Source organism: Etheostoma spectabile, chromosome 1 (assembly GCF_008692095.1).
Source record: "Etheostoma spectabile isolate EspeVRDwgs_2016 chromosome 1, UIUC_Espe_1.0, whole genome shotgun sequence".
NCBI lineage: Eukaryota > Metazoa > Chordata > Actinopteri > Perciformes > Percidae > Etheostoma > Etheostoma spectabile.
Genome location: NC_045733.1, coordinates 2319315 through 2344124, shown reverse-complemented (window position 1 = coordinate 2344124; position 24810 = coordinate 2319315). Strand labels below are relative to the sequence as shown.

Sequence of the window (24810 nt, the reverse complement as noted above, 5' to 3'; positions counted from 1 at the left end):
GGTGTGTGTGTCTTACCGGCTTGTACATCTTGAGCTGTACATTGTTTCTGTTGCTGAACAGTTTATCAGGCCCAGACGAGCTCAACTGTTTAGTCGCATGGGTCAAAAGCAGAAAGTCACTAAAGAGGAAGGCCCAGAGTTCCTTGTTGCTCTTTACCTTGTTCATCTGAAAGAAGAAGAAGAAAAAAAAATATATATATATATATATATATATATATATATATATATATAATATATATATATAAAATACAACACACATTATATTATTTAGAATCACCACAACAATAATTAAACAGTGTTTACAACAGTTTTACTTCTGTGTGGTACCACCACCATCACTGAGTCTGTATTTATATAACAATATTATTCAGGGTGCTGTGTCATCACTGCCTGAGATCCTCCTGTTGAGTTTCTGCTCAGATGAACCAGCTCACTGATCTCCACTGGGGAAGTTTTACTCTGAGGCTTGTCACCGCGTGACCACGACACCTCGCGGTCTGACCCAGTAATGTTTCACATTTCATCCCCAGTCTGTCTGGTCTCTTTAACATTTAAAATACTCATTCAATGAAATGGAAAATGTAATTTTTTCTAAAGTATACTAAACTAAATTATAAACGCAACACTTTTGTTTTTGCTCACATTTTTCATGAGCTGAACTCAAAGATCTTTATTTCTATGTACGGTACAAAAAAGGCTTATTTCTCTGAAATATTTTTCACAAATCTGTCTAAATCTGTGTTAGTGAGCACTTCTCCTTTGCCGAGACAATCCATCCACCTAACATGTGTGGCATATCAAGATGCTGATTAGACAGCAGGGTTATATTGCACAGGTGTGCAGCATCTGATGTTAGGGTTAGAGATAATCCGTGAAGAGAACACCTCTCCAAAGTGTCAGACGCCATCAAATGTGAGCATTTGCCCACTCAAGTTGGTTACAACAACTAACTGCAGTCAGGTCGACAGACAGAGAGAGAGAGAGAGAGAGAGAGAGAGAGAGGAGAGAGAGAGAGAGAGAGAGAGAGAGAAGAGAGAGAGAAGATGAAACCTAACCCTAACACCAGATACTGACTTTTTACTGTATAGTGTTTTTTTGAGAGAAATAAGCCTTTTGTGTAGTTCGGCTCATGAAAAATGGCGGTAAAAACAAAAGTGTTGCGTTTATAATTTAGTTCAGTGTATGAAGCCCCACCAGAGCGGTTCAATGACTCTGGTTAGCACAGTTTCAGAAACGTCACAGTTTCACTCACCTTGCCACTGTGGAGCAGTTTCCTTGGGCCCAAACAGTTGGTAAGAGAGTTAAAGACCAGGTTCTGTTGAAAGAGAGTAACTTAAGAAGGATCTTTCACATTAGAATGAGGTATTATAGAAAATTCTCTTTTGAAACCAACTTGCAAAAAGTAATCAAGCTTATACAAACTCTTTGTTTTACTACTAATGAACTTGTTTCTTACTTAATTGTGAGTCAGTAAGCTTAATACCTCTGCAGCACCATCACACTGAACGTGGTTCTGAATCCATTCCAGTCTGTCAGAGTTCTCCTTTTCTCTCACGCCCTCGTTTACCTGAGTAAAACAATGATTCACTACAGAAACAGCATTCAAATCTTTTCCACACAGAATGCAGTGAAAGGAAAATAAACAAATAAATGTAATTAGAGTAACGAGAGGGGTCATAAATGAGGAAATCAATGAAGAAATTAACCAGTTGACAGAGTTCCTCTGCCCTTTCCAGAGCCTCTTTCAGAGGACCTCGGTCAGCATGGCCCTCTGGCGTGCTCTCCAGGATCTAAACACACACACACACACAGACAAGTTAAATACACGGACATATTAAAGACAAAAAGGCATTTGATCCGCCTGATTAATGAGGAGTTCAAACACAGACACGCTCATGAACATGATGGCCTACGTTTTTGATGTGCAGCGGGTAGCGTGTGATCCTCTGCATGGGTTTCAGCAGGAAGCTGGAGAGCGGCATGCCTTTACACCTGTAGTCTGTGGCAATTTTCTAATGGGAAATAAAAGATGTTAATGTTAATAAACACATTCAGAATTTTGTTTCTACCTCCATGGATGTGACTGCAGAGTATCAAAAACACAACAGGATAATGATGCTACGTCAATTACACACTCCCCCTTCTATCTCCACCTCTACCTGTCCGTCCACAGATCTCCACTATTCTTCTGTCACTCTGTGTTTACGACCCACACGGCTTCCTTTCTTTGCTCACTCCTCCCTCACAATACACATGATTAAGAGGTTTCTGCTCCTTCACTGTGCCCTACATCTTACCTTGAGGAAGTCCTTAAAGTTTGGCTCGTTGTCGATGCGCGTCTGGAGCAGTGTTGCTCCGTTGATCTGGCACGAACAGAAGCGGATGTAGGGCTGCATGTGGGACAGCTCCGCGGCCAGGATATCCCCAATCATCGGGACTGGCATGTTCTCCCCGCCCATCTTCTTACGCACACGTAGTGCCCTGCAAAATACCACATGTATGACCATAAGCAGCTCTACATTTTTCTCCAGACAGAATCCACATGGACACAACGCTAAAATAGCTGCACTTGTATAACATTTCAATACTCAATTAGACCGATTGTCTCTTCTATGTAGATGTCATACACTCTGTCCATGTGATATTTACTTCAGAAATTTAGAGTTGCAGGCCAGCAGTTCCTTCCAGTTGACAAATATCATGACCATCTCTGCATCATTCAGCCGGCCCGACTCTGACATAGGCTTATGGAAAACCTACACAGAGACACACACAAAGACAGGAGAGAAGAGGTTAGACAGAAAGAGAATGACGGAAACACACCATCAGGTATGTGATCAGGACGCATCTCATTAACACAACTTTTATGCCTTTCTGTCGCATCTACTGCAGTCAGAGTCGCTGTGTTCTCTCGGAAGGAATCATTGCACATGGCTAGGCATTTGTAATGACATTTTGAACATGTTTAGAGGCAAAAAACACATTTAAAACTTGCCCTGTTTGGTACTAACTGTAGCAGGAGGATAACTCAGTGTAGACAGCACCGATTGTTTTCATTTTTCTTGCTAGTGACAGCACTTCAAATCTCCGAACAACAGAGCTACGTGTTGAAATTGACCGGAATTCTCCTTTAAACACTGAATGGATTTACTGTGTATGTAGTTGAACTCTCTGTTTATACATGAGTTATTAAGCAGGACATGTGTCCATTACCTCCAGCACTATCTGCAAGTCTTCCACGTATCTCTCCTCAGTCTGGATCAGCTCATGGATGTAACCCTGTCTCTTCTTTTCCTGGGAGCTCATTTGGTCCAGACTTTTCAGGTCTGCACACCCTGCAAGAGAGGAGAAATACAAAATTGGTTGATTTGTTTTTGTACAAAAGAAATAATCAAACCACTTAAAACCACAACACAACACTTTGGCACTGCATTCACTGCCCCCTGCTGGATGTTTGGACAAAAACAACAACAAAAAACAATGCTGCTTTTGAATCTTTCTACTTTGCTTTCTCAAGTCTATGCACACAATATTGAAGTTTTTCTTAGAGAGGAAACTGGAGATGACAAAGGGGAAGAAGAGGGATGGAAAAGGAAACTATAGTCTAGAGACACAAACACACACACACACACACACACTTACCTGATCCAAGGGGTCCATTAGCCCATTGTAAGGGTCCCATACTAGCTGACTGTTGTTCCCTCATTGACCGATCTCTTTCCTCTCCCTCATCATCTGTCTCATTCCAAAGGTTTAGAAAGTAAAAGCTGCTCGGTAAAGTCATTGCTATGATTCTGTCTCTACAAGTATTTTAGATAGTTGCCCGTCTTCTGTTGCATTTGTCTGATTGTACTCTGTCTCTCCTGTCTCTCCCTCGCTCTGTGCTATCTTCTTGTTGCTCATATCAGACTAAAACCTTGCCTCGACCAAATCTGTTTGTACCAAAACAGGAAGAGGAGGTTTTGTTTTTTCTTTGTCACCCTGTGACGCATGTTTGCAGTGGAAAAAGCTTAGTTTTTTACACTTTTCATTGAGATCCGCCAATTGAGCAAATGTTCTTAGATAATGTCCAGATCACATACCTAATATCACCACTGTTACCACCACAAACAGGAAGACACATGGATGTTTGACTCTGCATTGAGCTGCAACAACCGTTGTTCACCCACTCTACATCTGTCCATCTTACTCATATGTATTATGTTGATAATATAAACACTGCATACCACACACACCACACACACACACACACACACACACACCACACACACACACACACACAACACACACACACACCACACACACACACACACACACACACACACACACACACACCACACACACACACACACACACACACACACACACACACACACCACACACACACACACACACCCCCCCCTTTAGAGGACTAATACTTAATTTAACAATAACACAAACACTTAATTTCATATCAAACTAAACTTTATTTTGTATGTTTTATTTCAGAATCAGAATATATTCAACAAGTCTTCAAAATAGTGACACAAATGTTTTGTATGTGTTATCAGTTTTGCTAACAGCTCCTATTTATCAGACTGGGAACTGGAGTCACCATTATGAGAAGCTTGCCTAGACTTTTGGACCTGAAGGAAAAGTCCTGACAATAATGATAACTATGTTACTAGAGTGTCACAGTTCTCCAAATCCCCGATTTGATTAAGACTTTTTTTTCAACATTGCCACAATAAGAGCCACCAGATGGAAGAAAGGTACTTATTTTTATTAACAGTTTGAGTTTGTCAGAGTTTAGAAGAGTGCAATTGAATGCACCATTAGTTTACTGAGGTGCACTTGAATACACTTGAATACACCATGGAGTCAGAGCCCACAAGATTTAACTACCCTGTTTGTTTACATAACTCACACATGAGGAATGCAAAATGTTGCCACACCGGTGACTTCAGGGAATCAGGCGGATTTCCCAGTTCTGGTGTTTATATTAATGGACAAAGCATCCGGTTCGGCAAAGTACTGCAAATGAGGAAGTGCCTTAAACCTGCAATCAATCTGAATTCCAGCAAGGGGCGACATGTGCGGTTGAAAAAGGAGATTGGTTTCTGTCATAGAGTGTGTGTGTGTGGGTGTGTGTGGTGTGTGTGTGTGTGTGTGTGTGTGTGTGTGTGTGTGTGTGTGTGTGCGTGTGTGTGTGTGTGTGGTGATATATATATAATATTATATATATATATATATATTATATTAATGGTCCATGGTTTCTGGAAAAGTCTACAAGAAAGGGACCCACTTCTCATTTATACCTCAGTAAACATTTTCATGATGAGTTTATGGTCTCAATTGCTAGATTCAGTTTTCTGCAATATAGAATGTTCATTTTTTTAAGAATGGTCACGTTCATTTTAAAGTCAATGATGAAGCAGGAACTGTTTTAGGGCGTGGCTGTTATGTGTGACAGTTCACGGCCTGTCTTATATGTAATATAACTATGGGACAAAGATATATTTAAAACCTAACAAAGCTAAATCTTACCTTGAATTATGTAGGCTAGCTTTCAGCAGCAGTTGAATCCAGATTGCAAGTGAAAGTGTGTAACGTAGAGTGTAAGCAGCGTTGCCAACTCTCACCTAACGTCACAGTCAGATACCGCCCAACAGTCTATGGCTCCTCCCTCACTCTTCCCTCTCTAAAATGTTCACATCCGCAACCAGGATGGCTGAGCCCATAACGGCAAACACCACGACTCATAGCAGATCTCCAAAAACCAATGGGTGACGTCAAGCATGCTCTGTCCATTAATATTATACAGTCTTTGGTCATCACCAACTCCTCCATGTTTTTTTTCCTTCAGATGTGCGCAAGTAAGAGGGGGTGGAGAGAAAAAAAATATTGTGGGAATTACCATTCCTGCTTTTCATTTAGATTTTAGATCATTTCAAAAGTGAAAGCTCATTTGATAGATTTTCAATTTAAAATCTAAATTTTGACACCCTTAATATGTTATTTTCACTGTGGTGAACACTATGAGCAGACATGCATTTAGTTTATGCACAGAATAAAACATTCAGAGCAGCAGCAGACCAGAAGTTTGTGCTCTCTCACCTCTGGAGGCAAAGTGTATGTCTGTCAATGGCTTTATAACAGTTTCCCATATGGTGAAGAGTCGCTTCAGCTCACTTCAAACTACTTTAGTTCCTTCTGTTAGTGATAACATCTGACTTAGTTATGGCTATTAATGTACAGGACAAACTGTACACTTTTGCTTGTACCATTTTCTGTCAAAATTAGGTTAAACACAAGGTTTTCAAAGGCACAAAAGAAAAAACCCAGTGCAAAATGGTTAAAGTTGAAAGCAAAATGTAATGCTACATCTCTAAACATGTTTTTAGTAGCAATCGACTACAACTTTTATAATTAGCATACTAAAATACATACACCTTCATAAATACATTTCTCTGATAAATTTACAAAGTCAAATGTCCACTTCGTGGCTTGTTTAAAGCTTTTTAAGATAAGTGCAGGAGGGCTGGGCTGGAATTTGGACCTTCCATTATTCTGTCTATTATATAGTACACTATTCATAGTTAGCATAAGTGAGAGTTAAACTTGCACATCATGTCTGAATATAGACACATTTCAGAGGAAAGACAGAGACAAATAGTGGGCTCTGTGTGAGCTAAACTCAAAATTGGAGAGTAAGAATGGAAAACTATGCGCGAAAAAAGGAAAAAACTAAAAGGACAAGAGGTGATGGGAAAAAGAGGCAGATGCAGCATGAATAAAGGGGGAAAATAAGTGTCTTCTGTAGCGAAACAAAAGGAAGGAAGAGGGACAAGCCACAGAGAGACCCACTATTTAAGTGTCATCAGATCAAAATCAAAACAAGGAGAGAGGAAATCATAGAAGGCACAAAGGCTTTAACAATTTACAGAATCAGCATTGAGGGTCATTAGAAAGTTGCTTCAGATACTGATATAAACTTAATAAACACACGTGCACACGCACGCGCAAGCACGGTCAGTGGGAGACATTAGTAGATAGGGAGTCCAGACACTCTGGCCCTTCAGATCAGTGTGTAATAGTGGGTCTCTCTGTAGGAAGAAGGAAGAGGAAGAAGAGGTGGAGGAGGGAGAGACTTTCTAACGCCCTAGAAGGAGAAAGAGACAGAAGCCGAGGAATGGAAAGAGGGAGTGAAGAGAAACACAGATTGGGTAGGGAGAGAGGAAGTGGGAAAAACAGGGGAAAATGTGAAATAAAGTTGTCAGTAAGAATCAAAGATCTACAGATAAAGAGATTGGTGGACAAAGAAATATCAGTCATGGTAGATGGGTGTTGCATAGATAAACAAAGTATTAGTCAGAGTGGCTCTGTGTTTTAAACATGCATAATTTCTATGTGTACTCATGTTTAAGGGATGTACTTACACTGCTGGCTGGGGTCACAATCCGCCGTGGTCATCTTAACGTAATTGGTGGGGAAAAGACCAGTGACCCCGTTAATTTCTCCTTTCCACCAATCAGGGTCGTTTTTGTCAAGAACGGCGATCAGCTGCCCTTTGGAGAAGCTCATCTCATCGCCGTTGGCTGCTGTGTAGTCGTATATGGCTATCACCTGACAGACTGAAAGAGAAGAACAGAAGTTTACCATACTTTTCTTTATTTGTGTGTGTGTGTGTGTGTGTGTGTGAGAGAGAGAGAGTGAGTGAGTGAGTGAGTGAGTGAGTGAGTGAGTGAGTGAGTGAGTGAGTGAGTGAGTGAGTGAGAGACTGAGTGAGTGTGTGAGTGAGTGTTACCTGGTTGGGGTGCTGGTGTGGACATGCCGCTGTTGGATCCCAATACTTTGACATGAGAGGCAGGAAACCAGCCCTTCTGACGCTTTTTACCACGGGCCTAGAGTCAGACAACACAAACCAACGTGGAGAATAAGGTTTTAATCAGAAAGCAGGAATACTGGCCAACAATTATCTCTAAATACTTGAACAATGAACCAAAAACCTCAAGTGCAATGGATTCCAACTTGGGGGTCAGGGCTTATTAAGTAAATTGGGTTGAAACGTGATAAAAACAACAGAAAAGCAGAAAAAAAACATTTCAACACAGAATTTCTCATTCTTGCCTGTAATCATTCAACCCCCCCAGTGAATTGCATTGATCTCAGGCCACCAAAACTCATTCCAATAAAAGAAGAAAAATGTATTTGGTTGAACTGTTCACAACCGATATTCAAAATGTAAGGGGTGGCAAGTGGACATTGCTTTGTTTTAGTGGAATACAAGCCAAAAAGGTTGGTTAATGTACAATGTCAAGGACAGCTGAGCCTGACCCTCTGTGGTTATCTGCTGTACAGTATTAAGCACCCACAGAAAGTCGCTGAGAACAGCAGTTGATAGCTGACCTGCAGTTCTCCGAGCCACCAGCCAGAGGCGTTCTTGCCAAGGATGAGGATGAGCTGGCCATTTTCCAGATTCAGCTGTTCAGGGCGGGTAGAGGGTCGGGCCCTAATTACCTGGGCGATCACTGTGAACACAAGACACAAATGCAACTTTGCAAAATGCAAAACCAGGTATTGTGTTCTCATGTGAGTCGGAGACAGAGATTAGACAAAAAAAGACAAGATGATGAGCTCACCTGGCTTCTTCTTTGCAGATATACTTAATGTCTGAAAAAACAAAAATGATATCACCATTACAAACTTTAGAAACACAAAACAAAAATAAAACAACACAAGCATATATGGGGAGGGAAGAAAATAACAAGAACGCCTTGCAATATAATGCAATCCAACAAACAACCACAAATATCAAAGCAGTGTTATATAGTAATGGACTGGATACAGATTTTGTCCTTGTATATTGACACGTGTTGAGTGTTCTTACATCTGTCTCTTTAGGTTTGACGTAGTTGCTGGGGAAGACGCCTGTGCTTTCGCCTATAGAGCCATGCCACCACTCTCCCTCTTTCTTGCTCACCAAGATCACATCTCCCTCTCCAAACGTCAGATCACCATGCTCCGGAGACTCATAGGTGTACAGCGCTGTGTATTCTGGAAAGTAAAAAATATATGAACATAAATAAACAGCAAATAGCTAAGGCCCCAGCTTGTAAAAGACCTGCTGCTCAGTCATGCTGAACTCTAACAAGACAACAAGATTTCCGACACATTTTCCAAGATAATATTGTTATATACATTTATTTAGGTAGGCTGAACCGGCCATTTTAAAGACATCTCGTGAAGACTTTTTCTAGATTTTTAAAAGGAAATGCAGAGTTCATACTGTACAACATCATGCAATAAACCACCTGAAATCCATCATAAAATGTTAAAATACGAGCCAGACAAAAAGCAACACAATAATGTATAGTGTGTGTGTAATGTATGATGATCAAATGTTAACTTAAAAACCTTAGGCAGATTTATTACTGTACCTTCAAGCTGCAGGCTGTCGCTAGTCTCCGAAGCATCAGCAAGGGAGCTCTTCATGCTGTTAACACAGAAAGACTACATTACCATACTTATTCATGCATTCTACCCATCGTTTCATCTATCATCTAACCATCCTCCAACGCTTATCTGGATCACAGAAGGACCAAAAGATTTCCCCCCTAGACACGTCCTCTAGCTCCTCCTGGGGGATGCAAGACATTCTTAAGCCAGATGGGGGTATCAATCCCTGCTGCATGGTTTAGGTCTGCCCTGGGGTCTAGGAGTTGGAATACCAGGAGTTATACTTCTCAAAGGCCCGACACACTTTACCGGCTCCTTTCAATACAAAGAAGCATGGGTTCTACTCTGGAATCCTCAACCTGCACTCTCATTCTTTTGTTTATTAGCCAAACCCTGAGAGGAGAATGTGACTGGATTGACTGGTATATCAGGAGCCTTACTTTCAGACTCAGCTTCCTCTAGACCCCGAGGTCTGGCAACATGTCAGCTGGAACCAAACAGAATGTGCAAATGTATGCTGCTGTGTGATTTGTAAGTGTGTGTGACTCTCTTAAAAGGTGCCCAGCCACACATATTTCATCACTTTGTGGTAATGTCTGAAGTTATACCATGGACTCTGTGACAATTTTTGTGGAAAAATGCCTTGGTTACCTTGTTTCAAGCCATTCTAGTGTGGTATAACAAGCTTGCAGGAAGGCTCAGCTCGATTTGTGCCAGTTCTCATTACTGGCACAAATCAATGAATATTCAACAAGCTAAACTGCTTGACTCTGATTGGCTAATAACTAGCCAATGAGAGGCTGGCTATCAGCATCCTTTACCTAGCGCAACTGGGCAAGCTCAAGCACCATGATGTCAGACGGACCAACTTTTGTAATTGGCCTGATTTCTCCGCTTATTTCTTTTTAGTGGCTAGAGCTGATAGAGTAGGTAACAGTTCATTTTCACATTCACGACATAACACAAACACATGTGAACCTAACAGATTTAAAAAAAGAAAATGCAAGTAAAAACAGTTTTGTTTGGCAGGACACCTTTAACACAGCGGATTCCTCATCACAAAGGAGGATAAAGTCATTTCTACTGTAAATACATGATTTACTGGAGTAGTTGCCACTCATTTAGACTTACTTACTGACATATAGACATAATAATGTGAGTGATGCATGTTTTCGCTGATTTACTCACCGATACGGCCACAAAATATGTTGGTATGGAAAGTTGACAGGTATGTCCTTCATGCTACTGAGTACATGTTTTTGTTTTTCATGAGTAGCATGAAGGGACTATAACTGCATTACGTTGTACAACCCTGTGCTGTACTATGACACTAACTTAACCTTAAACATTGGATGTTTACAAATGAAATATGACAGTTAGCTATGGTGTTTTCAGCCTATATTTGTATATATTTTGGAAAATTGGCACCATTAACACTATGTACATGTCAGCTGTTAGTGGTTCCTGTTTGCAATGTACCCATGGATGTACAGAGAACTGTGATTGGATTACTTTGATACTGAAGAAAAATTTAAACTGTAATGATTCTCAAGCAAGTTTTGGAGTGATAAAGGAACTTTTTTCCTGTGGATTTCTAAGCAGAATCATGGAAGTCATTTGCAATGGATATCTGAGATCATGATATCCGTGGAAATCTTAAAAGATCTGCATCATGTCCAATCAGATTTGACTTGACTTTTGACTCCCAGAATGAGTGTCATTTTGTACGCATATTCTGTTCCAAATTAGCAGGCCAAACTACAATAACTAATGTCCAATTGTCTTTAAAACCCCGGCATACACCTATCTCTTTCACCTCAAGCACTAAAACACATGCAAACTGAGGTTTGGTATAGCTGGGGATTAAAGGAAGTAAGATACTGTACTGAAGTAACATTGGCTTGCCAGCTGAAAATAATAATTTGCCTTTATGGCTTTTTTGACTTTGACATTTAGGTCTTCAGAAAAGGATACAAAAACAAATTTAAAATGTGAAAATGATGGTATTTTTCCAAATAAACAAAACCACTGTCCTCTCACTAGTTAAATTATAGGGAACAAATACATGTGAATGAAAACTCACTCTGAACTCTCTTCTTCTCCCAGCAATGTCACATATGTTTTGGGGAACCAGCCCCGTTCACTGTTCAGCTCTCCCAACCACCAGTTCTCCTGCTGCTCCAACACCTGAATGACATCGTCTTTATTGAAGTTCAGATGGTTTTCTGTCTTTGCTGTCCATGAACACAGTGCCTGGGCCAACAGGTTACCCACCACCTGCAGGAAGAGGAACCGAGAGATAGACAGCACAGTGAGTTTTGGAGCTTTTCTATATGTCCAGACAACAACCATCCTGTGGTAATCAAAGGGGAATAGCTGGTGCAGCAGCAAAAGGACCTGTTATATAAGTGGGCATTCACACAGCCCGCGTCGGCCGTCAGATGGTGTGGTTTTCCATTCATTTTTAAAGGGGGGTAGTGCGTTTAGGCTGCGGCGGGGTTTGCAGCGGGGGGGAACACCAAAAAAAAAAAATTCACGGGCATGTGGAAAAAAGTTGGGGCCGACTCACGAAACCAACGCATGCTGCGGTGGAATCACAAATCGCCGTCAATTGTCATCAGTTTAGGCAGAAGAGTTCCTAAAAAAATGGGAACTCACGCTCTATCGTACCAAAAAAAAAAAATGTAAATTAAAACCCAAGCATGAACTGCCCACGCTTTGTGTAACGCTGAAACAATGTGTGGAGGTTTGTCCTCACGGGGGGCCGGGGTTTTTCACCCGCCGCGGCCCTTTGCCCCGTTTTTCCCCCTCTCTCCCCCTTTCTGTAAAAGTTTCCGTAAAAATAAGGCCAAAAAGGGAAAAAAAATAATAATCTTAATATAAAAGCTACTTAAAAGTGTTATGAAAAGTCACTTTGGGGTTTTTAACTTTAAATATGCGGCCCCCCAGCGGCTATGGTCCCCCCTGCTAGATGGCGAAGGGGTAAACCGGCCCTGGGGTTTCCCCTTGCCTTTTAGAAAAAGAATCTCGATGGTCTTTTTGGGAAACTTGCCATTTATGAGGAATAAGGGGCAAAATTACCTACCTTTTCTCTGTTTTGCCCTGCTCAAGGGAAATTTTGGCCGACCCAGAGAGGGACATCTGGTTTTAATGACAAGTGGAGTTTGGGCAGGCCCCTACCTTGCCCCCCCCATTCCTCCTCAAGCTACAGACCCCAAATTGGGAAAAATTAAGGGAAAAGGGATTGTGGGGCTACTCTGTGGCGAATTCTGCCCAAGGGCGAATTTTGGGAAAGAAATTCATACAATATTTGGGGACCCCCCATCGTCTTATAAAGCATCCAAAAAGCCAATGTCTGGGCCATGAAGAACACAAAAGGGTGTCCCACAAATAGGCCGTTCATGAAACCCCCCCAACCCGGGGCAAAACCAGTGGCAAATTTTGGATTGCTTATTTTGGTCGAAGGGCCCTTACGGGACCTTCCCTGTCCTTGTGTTCAAAGGGGGCAGGGTTTTTAGAGTGGTTTTGGGTTAAAGGGAACTTGTTCCCGCTGCCTTGACGCTTCAAATACATTTCAAACTGGACTAAACGGGACTTTTGGAACGCAGCACAGCAGTAGTATTTTAGGTGCTTGGGGGCCCTTCCTCAACTAGCTCCCGGGAACCAGCCCCTCTTCCCTTTTTCTGCCCTAAACCCAAACCCCCCTCCCTCGGTGTCTATCCCTGAAGAAGGAGAAGGAAATTTGAGAAGACAAATGGATCAAAATTAAAAAAAAGTAAATAAAAAAGAAAGAGATTTGAGCATGAGTGGTCTGCTAAACTGAAGAAAATTTCCATCTTTTCTGTTGCAAGTCAAGCCTTTATGAGACATCTTCAATCTTACCTCAATGATATCATCTGCACTGATGTTGAGCTCTTCATTGTTTCGCGCAGTGAACGGGTAGAGAGCTTTGAAGGATGTGAGAGCAGCTGACTTCCTGTGTTCAGTGGCCCTAGGTTGCCCACCTAAAGCAGCACATCAGGGATCAAAATGTAAGTTGAGCCTCAGAAGTGGTTTTAATACACACCGCAGGCAGGAAGAGATGACAGAGAAGTATGAGAAGTACTGTATAAAAATACAAAAACATGCAGTGTGTGTGTGTGTGTGTGTGTGTCTTACCTTTCCTCTCCTCCAGTCCTCTCAGCAGAGCGTGAACATCCACCTTCCCTCCTGCACTCAGATGCTGCCGCTGACGAGGTGCCTCTTCCTTCCTCTTTCTCACCTCCTCAGCTTTCCTCCTCTCCTGTTCTTCCTCTTTTCTCATCCTCATCTCTTCTGCCCTCTTTCTTTCCTCCTCACGCTTCCTCCTATCCTCGTCCTGCTGTTGCTGCTGAAGCTTCGCCATGTCTTCCTCCCTCTTTCTCCTCTCCTCCTCCTCCCTTTTCTTTCTCTCCCCCTCTTCTCGCTTTCTCCTCTCCTCCGAATCTCGGACGGCGGCCATGGCCGCCCGCTCTCGCCTCCTCTCCTCCTCCTCCTTCTCTCTTCTGCGCTCCTCCTCTCTCTGTTCCTCCTCTAGCCTCTTCTTCTCCTCCTCCCTCATGCGTCGCTCCTCCTCTTCTTTCCATCTCTTCTCCTCTTTCTTCCGCTCTTCCTCTAGTTTCCTCCTTTCTTCTTCCAGCTGCCGCCTCTCCTCCTCCAGCTTTCTCCTCTCCTCCTCCTGCCTCCGTCTCTCTGCTTGCTTCTGCCGCTCCTCCTCTTCTCTTTTCTTCCTCTCCTCCACCTCTCTTATCTTCCGCTCTGCCTCCTCCCTTGCTCTGAGCTCTTGTTCGGCCTGCTCTTTGGCCGCCTGGATGAGAGCCAGTCTCTCTCTCTCCTCCTCCTCCCTCTGCCTGGCCTCTTTCTCCTCCTGAAGCCTCCTCTGACGCTCCATTTCATCCTTCCTCAGCTTCTCCTGCCATTGGCGATCTTTTTCCATCTTAATACGCCTGGGAGTGGATAGCAAACATTATTTAAAAAGGTTGTGTATCAAGGTGAAAAAGCGTGTTTCCTTAAATTTTTGATTGAATAAACATTCAAGAGTGGGTCAAGACATCCTATTTTTTTCTTTAACATGACACGTCAGATTATTAAGAAATTTTAAAATAAATCTGTGTGAAAGCATAATACCTCTGAGCTTCCATCTCCTGTTGTTTCCTCTCCTCTTCCCTCCTCCTTCTCTCCTCTTCTTCCTCCATCCTTCGACTCAGCTCACGCCGTTTGTCCTCTTTGATGCTCCGTAGATTCTCAAGTGCCGCCTGCTGTTTTCTCTGGCTCTCTCTCAGTTCCTGATGCAGACAAAACACGGTGACACTTTATTTGAAAGGGTGTGCATAAGACTAACATAACACCTGTCATGAACTTAAAGGAGTCTCTATGAAAGACTGTTGTCATTAAGTATCATTCGGTAAATTATGACACTTTTAATGGTAAGTTAGCATTGTTTGAGATGTTTGTGTTATGACAACCTGACATCAACCCAATATACACATCTTTACTAGCAGAGTGAAAGCTATATGACTGAATTAAAGAATGAGCTGACTAGATAGGCATAACAGACTAAGGACTGTACACACACAGCATGCACAAACACATATCATGCACATAGGTGCCTAAACATGGAGTATTAGTAGGAGGGTGTAAGAGATGGACAGAAGAAAGAAGAAAGAAAAAAGAGACATACGTCATATGAGCTGAACACAGCACAGAAACAAGACGCCAGAAGGATGGAGAAATATGGGCAGAGCAATGAACAATAGAAAATAGCAGAAAAGAGAAAAAGAAGACGAGAGCAACAAAGAGACCTAAAGCGAAAACCTTTAGTAGGTAGAAGAGGTTACGTAGGCAGGCCAGCAGACAGAAGACAGCCTGAAGCAAAGAGTCCTCATCACCCACATGCTGTAAAGTTGAGGACAAGGGATGAAAAGGAAGAAAGAGAAGTAGAGGAAAGGCATCCAGTAGGTAGAAAAAGGAAAGAAGAAAGAGAAGAAGGAAGAGAAAAGAAATGCAGAACAAGTTACAGAAATAGAAAGTTACAGATAAAAGGATGAAATCAGTATCAGAAGGTAAGAAAAAGGTTATGATGGAAAGGAATGATTGGAGGAGAAAAAAAGAGGCATCCAGGGACAAGCCGCGCTAATAAGTATGTACTAATTGTGGAACTTAAAATTTGCACACTATGTTACATTTTAGCATGTTTGAACATAAAGACATTAAAACCACAAATCTGTTACATATACAAGTGCCATAAAATTAGGCGAACAAGATAAAAAAAGATGTAATGAGTTCAGTTTTTAAGGAAAACAATCAGTTATATATTAAAGCTTTGTATTGCCAGCTACAACCATTTAAGAAGCCATCATATGTCCTGCATAATACTTTGAATCAAGTTATTAATCCTGTTTGTAGTTATTAATAGTTATCAAATAACAAGTCTGACTAATAGAAGTGACATTAATTTAGCTATACAGTTGGATTAGTACCTGCTAATAAGGACATGTGAGGCAGAAAAAAACAGCAGAGAGGTAAAATCTCCAAAACTAGCTGGAAATTTGAATGTGATGAAGATACAATTTCATAGGATTTAAAACATTCTGAGATCTTTTAAAAAGGTCCAGCAAACCTGTACACATGCTCCATGCTACCCCTGGATTAAAACATGCAAGATGAATGTGAAATGTTGTTTTAACTGACGCATTGTTAAGCTATTCTATTAATGTTACAATGTATTTAATTCTTACCTGCACATCTTTGTTGTACTGGTCCATCTCAGACAGATGGGCAGCGGTCTCTTTCTCCAGAGATTCCAGCTGCTCTCGCAGCTTCACACATTTGCCTTTTCTCTCTGTAACACCCATCTTCAGGGTGGACATGGTTGACACTAGAAACACATGAAATACAGTTAAACAAGCTAGAATCTTCCCAGAGGGGAAAAAAAAAGCCAGTAGGTCTCTATAATTACATTCTCATTCATTGTGTGTATATTATATATGTGTGAGTGAAGGTATTTAAAACTAGGAATGAACACATATGTAATTATGTACTTAACAAAAAAGTGTGAAATAACTCTTAAACAGGTCTTATATTTTAGATTCCTCAAAGTAGCCACCCTTTGCTTTTTTGATAGTGCTGCAAACCCTTGGTATTCTTTCAATGAGCTTCATGAGGTAATCACCGGAAATGGTTTTCACTTCACAGGTGTGCCTTGCCAGGGTTAATTAGTGGAATTTCTTGCCTTCTTAATGGGGTTGGGACCATCAGTTGTGTTGTGCAGAAGTCAGGTTGATACACAGCAGACAGCCCTATAGGACAACTGTTAGAATTCATACTATGGCAAGAACCAATCAGCTAAGTAAAGAGAAAGGAGTGGCCATCATTACTTTAAGAAATGAAAATTGCGAAAACTTTAAATGTGTCCCCAAGTGCAGTCACAAAAACCATCAAACGCTACAACAAAACTGGCTCACATGAGGACTGCCCCAGGAAAGGAAGACCAAGAGTCACCTCTGCTGCTGAGGACAAATTCATCTGAGTCACAAGCCTCAGAAATTGTAAATTAACAGCAGCTCAGATTAGAGACCAGATGAATAACACACAGAGTTCTAGCAGCAGACACATCTCTAGAACAACTGTTAAGAAGAGACTAGGCGAATCAGGCCTTCATGGTCTAATAGCAGCTAGGAAACCACTGCTAAGGAGAGGCAACAAGCAGAAGAGATTTGTTTGGGCCAAGAAACACAAGGAATGGACATTAGACCTGTGGAAATCTGGGCTTTGGTCTGATGAGTCCAAGTTTAAGATCTTTGGTTCCAAACGCTGTGTCTTTGTGCGACGGAGAAAAGATGACTGGATGGATTCTACATGCCTGGGTCCCACCGTGAAGCATGGAGGAGGAGGTGTGATGGTGCTTTGCTGGTGACACTGTTAGGGATTTATTTCAAATTGAAGGCATACTGAACCAGCATGGCTACCACAGCATCCTGCAGCGACATGCCATCCCATCCGGTTTGCGTTAAGTTGGACCATCATTTATTTTTCAACAGGAAAATGACCCCAAACACACCTCCAGAGTGTGTAAGGGCTATGTGACTAAGAAGGAGAGTGATGGAGTGCTGCGCCTCCACAGTCACCGGACCTGAACCCAATCGAGATGGTTTGGGGTGAGCTGGACCGCAGAGTGAAAGAAAAAGGCCCAACTAGTGCTGAGCATCTCTGGGAACTCCTTCAAGACTGTCGGGAAACCATTTCAGGTGACTACCTCTTGAAGCTCATCAAGAGAATTCCAAGAGTGTGCAAAGCAGTAATCAGAGCAAAGGGTGGCTACTTTAAGGAAACTTGAAATCAATCAATCAATGTGTTGTGTTCTTTTATCCAACATCCATCCATCAGTGCTGCAATATGTGTTTTTTCTTAGCTTTGTCATTTCTTTCATCAATACTAACCCGGCAAGTTATTCATGGACATGTTTCTGAGTTTCTCAGTCAGTCTCTTCTGCTCTGGAGTCAGCTGGGACAACTTCCTCTGGAACTCCTGACCAAGAGGAAGAGCATCAGAAGCAACAAGAAATGTGTCACTGGAGGAATGTATTTGGGAAAGCATTAATGCATTCTCTCTCAAGAAAGCAATAATTGGTCAACTAACTCACAGATCACACACACACACACACACACACACACACACACACACACACACACACACACACACACACACACACACACACACACACACACACACACACACACACACACACACACACACACACACACACACACACACACACACACACACACACACAACACACACCACACACACACACACACAAACACACACACACACACAAACACACACACACACACACACACCTCGAGCTGTTTCTGCAGGTTGTTAATGTCCTGCTGGCGTGTTTCTTTCCTTTGATTGATCAGATCCATCTCCGTCTTCTGAAGCTTCTTCTTGTTCTGAAAGTCACGCAGCCGGTCTGAGATCTGACGATGCTTGTTACCCTGAGGTAGTGAGAAACAGAGAAACAGAACCTTTACAAACTCTCCTTAATGTGTTCATGATGGATTAGAGACAGTTGGGCAAGCAGAGACACACACTGTGTGAATACAGAACCTCTACATTTGTGAATATGTTGCACTGAAATAAAGCCACTGTGTCTCTCCACCACTCACCACAGCCTCCAGCTCCATCTCAAGACTCCTTTTCTTAGCTTTTAATTTGATGATATCATCCTGCTCCTGCTCCTTCTTTATCTGGAGCTCTCCACGCCGCCTCTTCTCCCACTCCTCTTTCCTCTGACGCTCGAGCTCCCGCTGTGCAGCCTGGAATTAACCAATACAGGACACTGACGTGTAAATAAATGACTCTCTGCTGTGACTTTAGAGGAAGCGTTCATACATAATTTATACTTGTAAATACATTATCTACAGTCCCTCACCTCTTTTCTCTCCTTCTCCCTCTCTAGCTCTTCTTCTATCTGCCTCTCCAGCTCCCTCTGTCGCTCCAATCTCCTCTCCTCTTCTTTCCTTCTCCTCTCCTCTGCCTCCCGGGCCTCCTTCTCTTTCTTCTCTCGCTCCTCTCTCTCCTTCTGTTCGTGCCGCTCCCTCTCCCTTCTCTCCACCTCTTGCATCGCCAGTCGTCTTTTCTCAAGTTCTGCATTCCCTCGCTCCAAGTTGGCCTTGAATTTATCCTCGAACGACACTGAATAAAAACAAAAGCTTTAATTAAGGATGGTGTACTTGTTTATGATGATCGGGAGTAAGCCGTCAAATCAAAAATCTAAATACAGTATGTATATCTAAATGTGTTTGGAAAACGGATAATTAACATTAACGTTTAGACTGTCAGGCATGTGTATACAGTGGCTTGCATAAGTTTCTCACGATTGGCATGGAGAACTTTCCATAAGATCATCTCTCAATGCAAATCAAACCAGCTCATAGGCTAACTGAATAAAACCATGCCAATCTCTTTGTATGGTGAAGGGTATGGGATGATGTGGGGTTATTTTAATTTCAAAGGCCAAGGGAACTTCAGGATGTATAGTATCCTGGATCCATGCAATAACACACCTTTAATAATACAAGTCTGCCTACCTCTATGGGACTTTAACATAGCGGTGTCTATACTTATGCCCCCTTATTTTAAGGAAGGAAATTTATTTATTCACGATAAATTATTTATTCACAAAAGAAATGGTGTCCTTAAAGGTTGGATTTTCCTAATTCTTTTAATTAAGGCATTAAGATCAATTTCCAAAATATGTTTTTTATTCCTCTTTTTAGACAACTTTAGCATGGGTGTGTAAACTTATGCAAGCCACTGAACATTTAAAACTAATTTGTAATTTCAGTAATACTGCCACCGAAAAGTAATCGTAGACACGATTATGAGATTACAATTGATACTTTGGAGATTTAAGTTTTAAAGACTATAATACAGATTTTAAAATAGCATTTAGCTGTGAACATAATCCTTAAAAGCACTTGTTATAACCTTTAATTCTAGCTGTCCAACTTATGACTTAGTGTAAGACGATAGTGTGTACAAACCCATCACCAAAGTTTACTGCCCTACATTTAGAGTCACTTGGCTGTCTTTGACTGGCTACAGTTTAAGGTGTTGCAAGTGGCCGTTCTTTATGGACAACAATATACGCCATTCAATTGCCAATCAACTTGTTAGCGTATGTATAAATGTTTGACAGCCATCGCCATTAGTTGTATTCAATGATCTTATCTGGTTTGGTTACTAGGTATTGTTGTGTCCTAGCATTATCTTAGTAATGGTGAATATAGAGAAAAAGAACATATGAACATAATGCAGAAGTTAAACAAGGCTACACTCTGTGTTTAGCGTTGGTATTGTGAGTACTGACTCTTGGGTTTGGCACTCTGCGGCGGTTCTATGACCAAGTCATCAGTCGTGACATAGAGAGAAGAGCTGGACCCGTTCACTGTACTCCTGGAACATAAATTTACAATAACTTTTTGGAATACACACATTATCAAAATATTAAATAAACATATACATGAATAAATAATAACAACAACAACAATAATAATAATAATAATAATGTATACTTTATGTATTAATGTACTACATGTGTAATGTACTTACATTTTGAAAACATATCTACTGAACAGGGTATTTGCAATGTTTTTGTTAGATTGCGCCGTGTGTGTGTGTGTATGTGCACACATACCTTTGTGAGGGTGGTACCAGTTCAGTTGGCAGGGTTAGTGGCAGATGTTGGCCAGTCTTTGCCATGTCCACGAGATGCATTGCCAGAATAAACTCGTCAGCTTTTAACTTGCCGTCCTTATCCACATCAGCTAAAGTCCTGCAAGAGAGAGTTGCAAAATGGAGGAGCAAGGTTTATACATGATCTCATACGGACAATGCAGTGCAATGACGTAAAGGATAAGAAGGCAAGACAACTAGGAAAAAATGGGCACCATTAGAGAGGCTCTGCAAAATGATTAAAACTTTCTGTTTCTGTTTTTTCAACACATTTATGTTAGACTGAACTTGCTAGTTAAGGTTAGCAACTAAACTGCTCAGCTACTTATGGATTCTGATCCACACACACACACACACACACACACACACACACACACACACACACACACAAATTACTGTATATGTGTGTATAAAAAACATATATAAATATACATATATATATATATATATATATATATATAAACATAACCATACACACACAGACACACAGACACACACACACACACACACACACAGATATTCACCAGATGGAAGCTAGCTGCGACTGAGTCAGCATCGTGGTCGCCATGGCACCCCTCACCTGCTGACCTGGCAACAAGAGTGAGCATGTCAGAACACCTGTTTAGTACAGATGTAAAGAAGAAAGAAAAAGATCCAGGGTGTGTGGTTTGTGTTTAAGGACCTGTGCAGTATGTGCCCATTAACTCATTAAACTAAACTGTGACAGGTGAATAAACAGGGCAGCCCTGTGCATCATTGCAGCTGGTTTACAGTGTTTGTTGTGATTCTTTAAGCCTCTGATTCCTGTATGTTTTGTGTCTGTTGTGTTTTTTGTGATCTTATATGTCCTTGTTTGTACTTGAACTGTCTGTAAGAAACTTTTGTTTTTTCTGTCCATCTTGGCCTTACTCACTGGCAGAAGAGATATTGTATCTCAATGGGACCTTTCTGGTTGAAGCTATAGTGCATAGTTTCTAACTCCCCCATGAGGAATTCTAAGTAATGACAACAAAACTGTCAGTGCGTCCACATGATCCAAGCCTCCGCAATCACGCTCTGCCCCCACCCTAGTAGCCAAGAAGGACACAATAGATTTAAAATAATCATGATGGACTCTTCAGAAGAGAGAAGAGTCCATCTTTGCTCGAGTTTCTGCGCATGAAAGTCGCCAGACGACACAACCTTCTGAACATAGCCATACTGACAAATACAGAGAGAGTTGTGTGGAGCTGATGGTCTTAATTAGCTTCGTAGCAACTTATTTGGCAACTTTAAATTTAAAAAAAAAGGAAACGTGTAAAAAAAAAAAGTCTGATGTTGAAATAGGAAACTAGAAGCTTTTTAACCCTGGCCCTGTGTCTGAACACACCCACAGCCTCCACTTCCTTAGAGTTAGTTAAGACTTTGCACACACAGAAAGAAAGGAGGAAACTGTAATGAAATCATCAGTGACTGCTGTTCATGACCATCCACGCCTACATTCCAGGCAAAGCTTGGTTTTGTATGACCACCACAATGTTCACACACATATACACACACTTCGTACCACTGAGGTATCCTGTCATTTGTTTATCCAAGCTGTTGAACTGCTGTCTGTATTTGAGTCTCGAGGCATGTGGCACGGCCCAGTCGCTGGGAACAGTAGCCAAGGGGGATGAGGACGTGGAGCTAAAAGACAAACAGAGGCAAAACAAAAACAGAAACACAAGCTGAATTCGCCTAATCTCAGGAAGACTGGTGTGTTTTGCACTTCAGAAAGGCTGACAAGATAACTGAGGCACTGATTGTGTAAAAGGGGAAATTGCTTTGTCCTTTCGTTGCGTGTGTTTTCGTGTGTGCTACCTGATAGATCCTAGGTCCAGCAGTGATGAGGCCTTGTTCATACCAGAAGAGGAGAATCCAAGTGGAGAGGAGTAGGGGGATGCAGAGCGAGGTACCCCTGATAATACAAAGCCAACACATGTATCCATTCCATACTTTTTTTTAATAATTATTTGCAATATTATGATGACATTTTATGGAAGCGTTTTTATTGCAATTTTTAAAAATGGAGAATGGGGAGGGACCCTAACTCTGAAGTGGGTCAGTATACTGACAGCCAAGCTTGCCAAGGGTGTTTGTATGGAGATGAGACAAAGAGATCTGAGTCTGCAAAACCAGGCCAGGATTCAGGAGGAGGAGAGAAAATACATAAATAAAATATAGAAATGAAAATCCCCTGTACCAGTAGCCAAAGCTCCAGCTGGAAGTGGATGTAGAATTCCAATGGTGCCGTTTGGCAGTGTGGCGCTTCCCATGGTGGGCATCAGGGGCCTGGAGGCGGTGGAGGCCATTAGAGGGCTCAGGCCTGTTGCTGTAGGAACCAAAGTGGAGAAGCCCGTCATTGGTGTCAAAGGTGAGAGTCCAGGGGTTGCCATGGTGATAGGGTTCAACATGGCAAGGTTGGTCCCAGGCATCAGGGACATGTTTGGCACAGAAGCCATTCCTAAGAAACACACAGTACGTAACCCAGTTAGATGACACAGCAGTCAATTTTTTAATTTTTTAATATTGCATTCATACATACATCTTCAACATCTTTTAATGTTTAAGGCTGTGACTGTTATAAAAGTATTAAAAGTATTAGTATATAAAGTAATAAGTAAAAGACACATTTTGAAAAGTTAAGTTCTCGCACTAACTACCATTCTCATACAGTATATAAATAATAATAATAATAATAATAATAATAATAATACTGTACCATAGGCTGGGCTGGTCAAGGGTATGGTGGGGTTATTGAGGCTGGGAACAGGCACTGGAGGCTGCTTCATGATGATTGGCAGTGCTGAGGGAAGCGATGCACCCTGAAGTTTTAACTTTATGAGCTTCATAGCGATGGAAAACTCCAACCTATCCATCTTCCCATCTTTATTCATGTCAGCCAGAGCCCTGAGAGACAGAAGGGAAACCGAAATTCATCAAAGAGTGTTACACTGTAAGTCTAGTGTTTAAAGTATAAATTTCAGTGAAAACTTCAAGAGAACCCATTGCTCAAACATCTGAGTGTGAGAGTGTGTGTGTGTGTTTCTCACCATATCTCAGCCAAAACTGAAGCAGGCAGTCCTGATTGGAGGAGAAACTTCCTTGCTTGTTCCCCTACAAAAAGAAACAAAGGAAAGAAACAGGGAAAACAAAAACATGAGATTTTCCTGCATGAAAAACTGAAAAATGTGTCTGCATTCAATGCATTACTATCTGACACTGTTTTTGTGCATGCATCATGTGTGGGTATAATTGCCTGATCACCTAAACCTGTCAACATACCGGTACTTACATTTACATGTGCCTGTGTATTATTGTGATGCTAGGAATTAACTGTGTACAGAGTGATGCACAAATAGTCTGTGCGACAATGCATGTGTTAGCGTGTGTACCTGACACAAAGCCCATCGATGGGGAGAGGGTGTCAAACTTCTGATCATGTTTGACCCTCTCCTCAGGAGTGATCGCCCATATACTTGGACCCCCTAGAAAGAAAAATGAAGAAATTCCGAAGTGTGAAGCACCAAACATGGGAAATAGCTATCATTTTAGATAAAGAGAATGTCAGCCTAGTCAGACTGGTATGTTAGCAGAGTTATCTAACTTAACTGATATGAAAAGAGATGGTTTTCTATCAGTACATATATCTTATATGAGGGATATTTGGGGTTAAATCAGCAAACATGCTCCTTGAACAGGCCCACAGCTGTTTTACCTTCTCACTATTTAAATAAATCACACAAGTTTACATTACACACACAAACAAACACATGAACTAAAGTGAGCAAAGCAAATGAGCATACACTTTTCACACACAGATAAAATGAGAGAGGACCTCCAGGCCAGCCCCAGTGGCAGTCAAGCGTTGGGAATGCACTGATATTGACAAAGTGATAATGAAGGGCACTGTTACTGTGTCACTTTGTTCAGACAGGAGGGCGGAACAACATTGTTTTTTTACTCCACAGTCCATCAGCAGACACAAGGAATGGACAGTTCCCTTCATCATAACAAAACATACACAGTACTGTAACTTTAGTCCTGTGACTGGCACCATAAACAAAGTTTCTGTCAGAATAAAGACTTTAT

At 41.5% G+C, this 24810-nt stretch overlaps 1 protein-coding gene across 1 annotated transcript in view; it reads right to left on the bottom strand.

The window, feature by feature from the left end:
• The window catches only part of itsn2b (intersectin 2b), a 37703-nt gene that overhangs the window by 4097 nt on the left and 8796 nt on the right, over positions 1-24810 (bottom strand). The window contains exons 3-35 of the mRNA XM_032519767.1: positions 24114-24206; positions 23772-23835; positions 23441-23628; positions 22922-23182; positions 22540-22636; positions 22244-22365; positions 21222-21285; positions 20660-20797; positions 20333-20418; positions 18893-19155; positions 18627-18776; positions 18315-18455; positions 17895-17982; positions 16194-16333; positions 14584-14741; positions 13597-14402; positions 13307-13442; positions 12619-12643; positions 11522-11715; positions 9420-9475; positions 8870-9036; positions 8622-8652; positions 8389-8510; positions 7787-7883; positions 7419-7613; positions 3214-3335; positions 2650-2756; positions 2298-2481; positions 1914-2012; positions 1707-1790; positions 1484-1567; positions 1253-1315; positions 17-166 (exon numbers count right to left, since the gene is read on the bottom strand). Coding sequence (XP_032375658.1) covers positions 17-166; positions 1253-1315; positions 1484-1567; positions 1707-1790; positions 1914-2012; positions 2298-2481; positions 2650-2756; positions 3214-3335; positions 7419-7613; positions 7787-7883; positions 8389-8510; positions 8622-8652; positions 8870-9036; positions 9420-9475; positions 11522-11715; positions 12619-12643; positions 13307-13442; positions 13597-14402; positions 14584-14741; positions 16194-16333; positions 17895-17982; positions 18315-18455; positions 18627-18776; positions 18893-19155; positions 20333-20418; positions 20660-20797; positions 21222-21285; positions 22244-22365; positions 22540-22636; positions 22922-23182; positions 23441-23628; positions 23772-23835; positions 24114-24206 — 4775 coding nt within the window. The remainder of the gene's footprint in view (positions 1-16; positions 167-1252; positions 1316-1483; positions 1568-1706; positions 1791-1913; positions 2013-2297; positions 2482-2649; positions 2757-3213; positions 3336-7418; positions 7614-7786; positions 7884-8388; positions 8511-8621; positions 8653-8869; positions 9037-9419; positions 9476-11521; positions 11716-12618; positions 12644-13306; positions 13443-13596; positions 14403-14583; positions 14742-16193; positions 16334-17894; positions 17983-18314; positions 18456-18626; positions 18777-18892; positions 19156-20332; positions 20419-20659; positions 20798-21221; positions 21286-22243; positions 22366-22539; positions 22637-22921; positions 23183-23440; positions 23629-23771; positions 23836-24113; positions 24207-24810) is intronic.